The sequence below is a fragment of the Botryllus schlosseri genome, chromosome 9, assembly GCF_051294905.1.
Source record: "Botryllus schlosseri isolate E-star chromosome 9, Bs_hap1, whole genome shotgun sequence".
In the NCBI taxonomy this organism is placed as follows: domain Eukaryota; kingdom Metazoa; phylum Chordata; class Ascidiacea; order Stolidobranchia; family Styelidae; genus Botryllus; species Botryllus schlosseri.
Window position 1 is genome coordinate 15653625 of NC_137244.1, and position 9101 is coordinate 15662725.

Here is a 9101-nt window from a genome sequence, read left to right on the forward strand (position 1 = left end):
CTCACGTAATCAGATTTACAGGTAGAGCTGAGGGAGGTGTGTTTGAAAAGGTAGGACCCCTCAATAATAATTAAACATCTTCGGGTGATGCCAGTTGGCAGGAACGAAACAGCACTTCGTCAGCCCCCCCTCCAAAAAATGGGTCTTGTGCTCCCATAGGGTGATATAAACCTATCCCCCACACCTTGTTCGCTTTTGCCACAAAGTTAGTTGTACTGTCTAGCGAGCCAGCGCCAAGCGCGAAAATTTTCGATAATTCATGATGAAATCGGTCAATAAGATCGGGAATTTCAAAAAATACTCTATAATTTATGCTAATTTACGAATTAATTTTGGGGCCCCTTCGACCTCCCCCCCCCTAATAGGGGGTTTGGGGTGCGGCAGTTACGGTCCTGGACATGTTCAATGTTCATGCCAGGCGTGAATATTACAATATTACATCGCACGATGTGTGTGGAATGCCAGTATAGTCCTATAAGGTCGCGTCAAATATTGCCTATACTTCGAAATACATTGAATGCCCCTACTATTTATGCTGCGGCGTCATCGAAAACTAGGAAATTGGCCCGTGAGCACATTTGAGTTTGAGACCTCTGATATAAATCATCAGGTCTTCCACTTCCATTCTAGGATCGCGTTTTGTGCAGGTATAGTGAAAGCATATGGTGAAGTAGAAAAATTAAATATCTCCTGGAAGAGTCGAGATAAGTTGCCTACGTCGTCTGCGCTGCCTATTTTCGAATTTTGTACAATATTGCGTAACTATAACTACGTGAATTTTTCATCAGTCAAAATTTTGTCGAATAAACGCTTTTGAATGTCAAAAGTAAATTTTTTCGTTTTATGTCAAAAAAATAATCGCCATAGTTATCACATATACTAGAAAATTTCACAAATAGTTCTTTGGTCGAAATGTTCTTATAACCAGAGGTGGTCAAAGTAGTCACCGTCGCCACTCAAGTAAAAGTAGAAGTAACGCTGGAATTTCTACTCAAGTAGAAGTAGGAGTAGCTGGTCACAAGTAAGTAAGTAGGTATTCTACGCTTATTTTTGCCTACAAAACTGAAAACTGTCAAGTAGAAGTAGTCTAAAATTATAACTACTTAAAAAGTAATCTGAGTAGGCAAAATCTACTTGAAGTACTTCGTTACTGACCAACTCTGCTTATAACCCACCGGTTTCAATGACATTGACCCAGCAACGATCTCATGACATTTTCGCATATCAAACAAACTAGACTGACCTCTTTCGGACCGCCGGTTACGCACCATTAATACTGACATCATTATGATTACATTACGATGGGCGTCAGAAACATGCCGAATAAAAAAATTCTATCACTCTCCTGAATGCGACACCGGCAACATCTCAATTCTAAACTCCATATCCCCACCGGAGCGTCGGCTGGTAAAATCGCACCGCTTCCCTACGACAATCGAACAGGACGAATATGGAATAATAACCATCGTGTATTTTCACGAATTCAATAATAATAGCAAACACTGTATAGCTATCCGGCACCTTAATCGCTCATCTAAGTGCTCTCAGTGTCCATTAGTCCCGATGCCATTCAAGTTACGGTTGCAGATTACGGGTGATGCCTAACTATCCGAAATTCCGGACAAAACCGCAGGCAACGCAATACGAGCTAGCAATTCGACGATTTGAAAAGGCCCGAATTCCCACTCAAGATCAAGAATGCTGGTAAGTTCGCGACAAAATATACAATAATTCAATATGAGATACACACATAATTAAAAGTACAAAAAAGACAGCGTCATGTCGCCGGGTCGTATCTCGACTGCCTATGTTGTAAGTCCTGTATACGCAGGTCTTTCAGGTGCAGCAGGTGTTCAAGCCTCTGGATTTTTACCTGACAACAAAACACGAGCGGTTTATGCGATGGCACTCAGATGAGGATACAATAACTCCAAGCAGTATATTTTTGGAAGTACAATAGTTGGTAATGCAACAGTTATGTGGAATAAAACAAGTACCAGCTATATAGTTGCTCAAAAGTATGGAATGATAATGCAAGAAGTCAATTATCATGACAAGCATGCTGCATCCGTACCATCTCAGAGACGGATGGCAATGAAGTACTTATACTTTTCTGCAGTATTCAAGAAGGTTTTGGCAAGTTGCGCTACTTACAGGTGTCAACGAAAACCCAGTGATCTAGATGGCTGTATTAATGGCACAAAATAGCATTTGGAGATTGCATATTTGTGGCATCATTAACCATGTCAGATTTGTATACGATAGATGCTTTCCGCAGTTCTGGTCTGCCGCACCTAGCTCCCATCTAATTAATCGAGTCTCTTCAAACTATTCCACTCCCATTTGCACCCATGTACATTTAAAATTACTTCTGCTGGAATTTCTATTCCAGCTTGCAATCGAGTATAAATTCAAATTACCACTTCTACGGGGACGAGCAACTGCACAATTTGAAAGACTATCAAAATTTTCAAACTATTTGTTTTTTGGTTGGAAACATGGTATGATTCCGCTGTTTTTACGTCATGGCCTTATCTCATCAAATGAATAAATAAAAATCACAAATTTTCTATTTTACTGGGCACGTTCAATAGCGTTTTTTTTTCATCATAAATTACTGACTCATACTTTTTTTTCAAGCCAACATCTCGATCTATATTTTGCTACTTTCTGTTTTCTTCTGCCGATTGCAGTCGACTAGCTTTAATTATGTAAACGGGTCGTCCATAAAATCTCACTGTATATGCGCCGGATAATACCTGTTGGATTTGAACTGACTCCATTGATGCCAGTAGCGCTTGCTCCTTTTCTTCCAAGATCAGTCTTGTTTCGGTATCCAATGCATCGAGATTTAATTGGCTAAGCGGAACGGGATTTCTCACAGTGTATTCAGGTATCTACAAACGGAAAATTTAAGATGTAAGATATTACAAATATCGATGCGCGATACCATGTCTATTTTCTGCATACATGACAGCTAGGTAGCACACAGCAGATACAATTTCAGTACATCAGTCCGAAGCTTGACTATTAAAAAAATTTCATTATGTGAGTGGCCTCACAAGAGCTTGCTGTCCGTGTCCAGTGTCCACTACTCACAAATCCGTGCTGAATCAAAATTGATACCGGTACATGATTTCAGTAGCGTTTTAAATGTTGTGGTTTCTAGGATGATCCATAATCTACATTTTGTAGCACAAATCTTGAAAGCACATCCTGGGTGATACACTTTAAATAGAGCATATCAGTAATCGATGTCAGTCCTAGCCATGGAGAGGATAATAGACCTGTAGTACCCTATGTGGGCCTGGTAGAATGCTAACAGCAGTGATCACGCTCCACCAGACATTGCAATTACATTACCACTACAAAATGCAAACAAAACAACCAACCAACCCCTGTCCGCATTGCCCGGCTATCTGCACTTTCTCCTGTTCGACTTTCAAATTCACTCCCGTCACTACGTACATTGTAATATGGCCTTTCAGGATATCCTGGAAGTGAAGAAATAATTCCAACCTACATTCAATTGTTTTATTGTAAACGGACAATCTAAAATGTGACATTCAGATACAGTGATGGCATGTGAAGAAATTAGCAATTAGCATTGATCGTCATCGTATTATTGTAGAGTGACACAAGTGAATTATAAGCATGGATAATAAAATAAGACAAACTTATACAATCTCTGTTAAAGACATTGGCAATGGGTCAGCAATAGGCAAATTGCATAGTACGACTTCGCCAAAATTTTGTGAGATTCCATTTTAGAGAAGAAAAGATGTTACTGATCCTGGACGGGTTTAGTATAAATACAAGACAGTCAATTCTTTCCAATTATGACTAGCTGATATTTTATATAGCACTCAGTCACAAAATTTGTCCACTTTTGCGCCCTCAACCATTGGTAATGGCGTATCTATGATTCAATAACTGAGAAACAGCTTAATTGATGACAAAATTAGTCCAGAAATGTATTTACTATGAATGTATATCTACTGTTGCTGTAATTACATAACATGATTCGCAGTTTGAAAAGCCCTAGTATAGCCAACGCAGTGATATAGTAACAAAAGGATGGGGAGTATTATGTTACCAATCAAAATTCTCATCGTACCCACTAGCTTCTTTTTCACAAGATATTCTTCTATTTTCCGCCAGAGTTGGAACAAAAAACTTTCTATCACTCCCGGCTTACATTCGGCAATGTCCTGCATAATCGATGCTGTTATAGGGAAATTCAACTTTCCCAGCACCTAAAAACATGCGAAATCAGTACTAAGGGATCAGCCACCACTAGAGAATCCGTAAAAAAGAGGCAGTACAATGTCAAACATCTACTCAATTATTATAAACCGCTATTTCAGTTATTGCGCAATGCGCAAATAAAAAAATTACTCCATACACCTGCAGTAGACTGGATGATCACATGATCGCTTCGCTGTAGCTTCGTCTCGCAATTATACTGCATATAGGCCTTTAAAGAGCTTCTTTGAGGTTCAGAACTTCAATATACAATTGTATAGTATATTCAATTATATAGGCCTTCACTTGTTACTGTGCATTCAATACATCTAAATTTGTACATTTCATATCATATCACGATTCCTATGTTTTGATCTTACCTACTGTGATCGGGCAATATTTTTTGAATCATGTGTAGTTTACATTCAGTATATATCTGAAGTGTTTTGTTATCTTATTTTTTGAGATGACCAATAAATTTTTCTCTCTCTATTGTCGATGAATGTACAATGTTGCCATTCATTTCCCAAATTTTGATATAAAATGATTCAACACTTTTGTAAATATGCCTATTAGCTATCGGTGACATAATGAAAATCAATTGATTCACTCAACTTCCAACATCACAATTTTTTATTACATTGCGGTATTACATAAATTCAAAATTTTGAGCTTGAATGTGGAGTAACAGCAAGGTTATTAAACCAGTACCATAAATTTTTTCTCCAATCCATCCTGAAGTGACCCAGGTGCCTTGTAGTTTTCACAGGTGGTGCCTACCAGTTCTACAACAAGTCTTTGATCTGGTCCAGTCGAGGCTTGATCGAGAAGCCTGGCACCCTACCAATATACCATATTGTCAGTAGCAGGGTTTAAAATGTATATTTTTGTGTTCAGAACAAATTGAAAAATGTCAAGAAAGATTGCCTAACAAAATATAGCCTAGATATTGAGGAATGATGAGTCACCATCGATATTTAAACTAAGCGACTTGCAAAATAGTCAGAACAAGAGTGGGTGAGCTCAATACAGCCATGCGTGGAGTACCACAATTCAAGGCCACCGGCACGGACAGCATCCCAATGGCTGCTTACACCTCGGGCATTGCACCTGTGCTCCTCGACGTCATGAATGGCGTCCTCGAAGGCGGCCCGGTGCCCCCTGAGTGGCTCGAGAGCGAAATCGTCCCTATCTACAAGAAAGGCGCTGCGAGTGACCCAGCGAACTACAGAGGCATCTCCCTGATGCAGACCGCTGCCAAGTTGTTCGACCGAGTATTGCTCCTTTGCATACGTGAGCAACTCTCTACCAAGCTCCTGAATGCTCAGAATGGATTTCGACCATCTCGCGATACTACAGAGCACATCCTGGCACTGCGCACAATCATTGACACCTGTCACTCACACAAAAAGAATGTTGTGGCCGTCTTCGTTGATTTCGCGAAAGCCTTCGACTCGGTCTCACGCCCAGCCATGGCGGAGATCCTCAGATTCTATGGAATTCCTGAGGTGATGACGTACGCCGTTATGGGCCTCTACATTGACACACAAGCGCGAGTCCGAACAGATGACGGCCCAAGCGGAGATTTCAACACTTCGGCTGGTGTGCCTCAAGGTGACACCCTGGCACCATTCCTGTTCGTGGTCATCCTTGACTTCGTGCTACAAACGGCCTTCCCGGATCATACGAACTTCTTTGAATGGCGACCACGGCAAGGAACGCGCACGCGTACGGCTCGCGAGGCAATACATTTAGGTATTCTTGCCTACGCAGACGACCTAGCCTTGCTTGCACCGAACACCGCATCGGCACAGCGCCTCATTAACCAACCAGAGGCCGCCGCCGCTCTTGTTGGCCTCCAGATCAACGCCAAGAAGACTGAGGTTCTGGCCATACCAGCTCTACCGAAGAACGCGACACCGATTCAACTGGGAGAAATCGATCTCAAGTATGTAACGAGTTTTGTGTACCTCGGTATTGACTTCGCTGACTCTGGAAAAGCGCTCAAGGCGAGGCGAGCAAAGGCCTGGGGCGCGGCAAGACGGCTACATAGCCTCTTCCATTCAAGTGCCTCAACCCAGCTCAAGACCCGTATCTTCCGTGCAACTGTCGAGCAGGTTCTTCTCTACGGAATAGAGGCACTCACGCTGACAGAGAAGCTGGCTAAGACGCTCAACGCCAACTGCGACGCACTCCTCCGCTATGAATTCGGCATTCACCATCCTGAGCATATATCCACGAATACATTGCGAGAACTCACAGTAACGGTCCCATGCCGTCTACTGGCAGCTGAACGACGCTTACGCCTAATCGGCCATCTAGTGCGGCATCAAGACGAGCAACCAGCCGCCGCCATCATCAATCACATTCCCACGGAGCCATGGCGCAGAGGTGGCTGGAATCGGAAAACATGGCGCTCGACAATGGAGACTGACCTAGCGCAACGCGGGCTGTCGCTTGAAGACGCCCACGACCGCCTACGTTGGAGACGCTTGTCGCTTAATACGAGCATAAAACTGATTATCTCGATGTTTTTTTGTTTCCTGTTTTCTTTTGCCCTTTTCATTATATTTTATCTAATTGAAAAGTCAATATATATATATAAGAGAAATTGAATGATGGCAGACAAGTATTGAATCATCGAACCTGTCTGTCCCTATCACCTGTTTATACCTATATTCGATAAAATTACATGCAATATGACACAGGTCATAGACATTGTGAGCTACTGATCCCTGTAATACTTTATCAGGAGATAGGGCTAGTAGTTTCATATTGACCGGGTTGGAATCCTGGTACGTTTAGCGTAATATATTTGGTGTGCCAAGACGGTTCTTAGCGTCACACCTGCGTGTTGACAGTAGAATCTTTGGTGTGCACGAGACACCGATTCCATATTGGCATATTGATGAGTCTCAAATTTGGAGTCTTACATTATAACATATTAATTTTACATTGCCACACCACTACAAAACTCTCCCTCTATGTATTACTCTGTTTGATAAAAAGCCTACCATTCTTTCATTCTCATAACCTGATAGTAGCCTATATTGAGAACGACATAAAACTGGTAGATGATAAATGTAAGTATCAAATTACCTTTCTGTTTAGCGTTTGCCAGTTGTTCAACTTCTGGTTTGTGGAATTTGCACTCGCATAATTGTGCAATTCAACTAAACGAGGAACAAAATGCTTGACAATTTCTGCCACCAGAATTCCATCGCTGAAGTCCCTAGTAATTGATTTCTTTTTTCTGCTCAGGGGTACTTGATCTACCCAGGAGTACAGTTTCTGCAATTCGTCTTCTTTCAAGCCCACGTCCACCATTGTTAGATTATAGGATATCACTATTGAATATTTCCTGAAATCAATATCGTCAAAAGATCTAGGAAGTTAAATCGAGAGAATGAACTAATTGCATCCAATTTCCTGATTGACGGTATCATAGTATGAGCATGACATTAAATCAAAAATGAAAAGCGCAAGAACAAGAAGACGACAACATGTATATGAACAGTTACTTATGGTAAGCGATACGATCGAAATTGATCAATATGCGATCAGTCCAACAGTATACCGATAGTAATAGCGCTCAACGCATTTTCGTTCAAGCTTGGGTTCGATAACAACCATAACCAACAAACTTACTAGCGCCTTTTTGTGGTGCAGGTTTATTATATTATGACTCTTGGAATTACAAGATCCTGCATATTGCGAGACCGGATGGGGACTTGGGGTGAGACCAGGGTTGGAATGACTCGAGTTACGTTTATTGACTTAACTTGACTCAGGTCACTGTATTGTTGTTGTTCTTATTATTCGTGGTGTTTTTCGACTACAATGGTTATTTACTCCAGAATGATGTTCACCATTATCATTCCGTCAGTGCCGATTGTTTATGTAGCTCAGTGCTGTAGCACGGCCCCTTCTGGGGACTTGAAGACACTGCTTGGGCAAATCAGATCACGAGGAGGGGCGTAGATAAACCTCCAACACGTAGTGGAGGTAGGAATTCTGGAGTCGACCTCTGTCGGACTCGAACGGATAGGATTTCATTTCTGTTTTTTTTTTTCAACATAACATCGATGGGTTATATTTTTCATCTGAACAAGTCACACACAATGTACAATGCGATAAGACACAATGCGATGTCATGAACAGATAGGAGGATGTCGAACGAGACGCATCAGTAGCGATCCTTTACTCTAACATCCACCTCGGCCTAGAGTGCCCGATGTCACAGTTCTTTTCGATGTTGATCTTTTTGAAGCCACGGCCCTTTCTACTAGTTCTTTCCATTCCTTGTGAATGCTTCCTTTCGTCGGGTCTTTCACTGGGCTTTTTTGTCGCCGTAAGAACGGCTGTTACCGTTTTCGACCAGTTTAATCCAGCCAGCAGCGACATCGCAGACAAAACAACTTTGGTTGCCCTTGACCCAGAGGTCTCAAACTCAAATGTGCTCGTGGGCCAATTTCCTAGTTTTTGATGACGCCTCGGGCCGCAGCATCAATAATAGGGATGTTCAATGTATAATTTCCAAGTAGCCTAGGTCTTATTTGTCGGGACCTTGCAAACAGGCATTCCACAAACATCGTGGAAATGTACTTACTATATTGTACTATTCACGCTTGACACGGAAAAAATCACATTTTCAAATATTCGAATAAAATTGTTTTAGTGCCGGGCATAATTTGTTAAAATAATGAGTTATAGACACCATGCGAGATGATGCATCATGACATCGTGAAACTGTCGGGTTATAACTAGCGTTGGGACCCCGAGAAATCCAGATCCCGGGATCCCGGGATTTGAACCAATCCCGATCCCGGGATTAATCCCAATGAAATCCCGGGATT

General features: G+C 41.7%; 1 protein-coding gene across 1 annotated transcript; it reads right to left on the reverse strand.

Moving 5' to 3' along the window:
* Positions 1 to 1451: 1451 nt before the first annotated feature.
* On the reverse strand, positions 1452 to 7647 carry LOC145447076 (sperm flagellar protein 1-like). The gene is made up of 5 exons (XM_080325498.1): positions 7345 to 7647; positions 4118 to 4256; positions 3397 to 3494; positions 2760 to 2897; positions 1452 to 1873 (listed from the first exon to the last, which is right to left on the reverse strand). Exons 1-5 carry the CDS (start codon positions 7570 to 7572, stop codon positions 1778 to 1780), a joined length of 699 nt encoding a protein of 232 aa, XP_080181624.1. The 5' UTR covers positions 7573 to 7647; the 3' UTR covers positions 1452 to 1777.
* Positions 7648 to 9101: the final 1454 nt, after the last annotated feature.

Excerpts from the sequence above, each read along its gene's own strand:
- LOC145447076 (XM_080325498.1), bottom strand. The coding sequence starts at position 7,572 with ATGGTGGACGTGGGCTTGAAAGAAGACGAATTGCAGAAACTGTACTCC. Across the intron at positions 4,257-7,344 it reads GGCAAACGCTAAACAGAAAG|GTGCTGGGAAAGTTGAATTT; the intron begins GTAATTTGATAC and ends GCATGTTTTTAG. Across the intron at positions 3,495-4,117 it reads TGTGAAAAAGAAGCTAGTGG|GATATCCTGAAAGGCCATAT; the intron begins GTACGATGAGAA and ends CTTCACTTCCAG.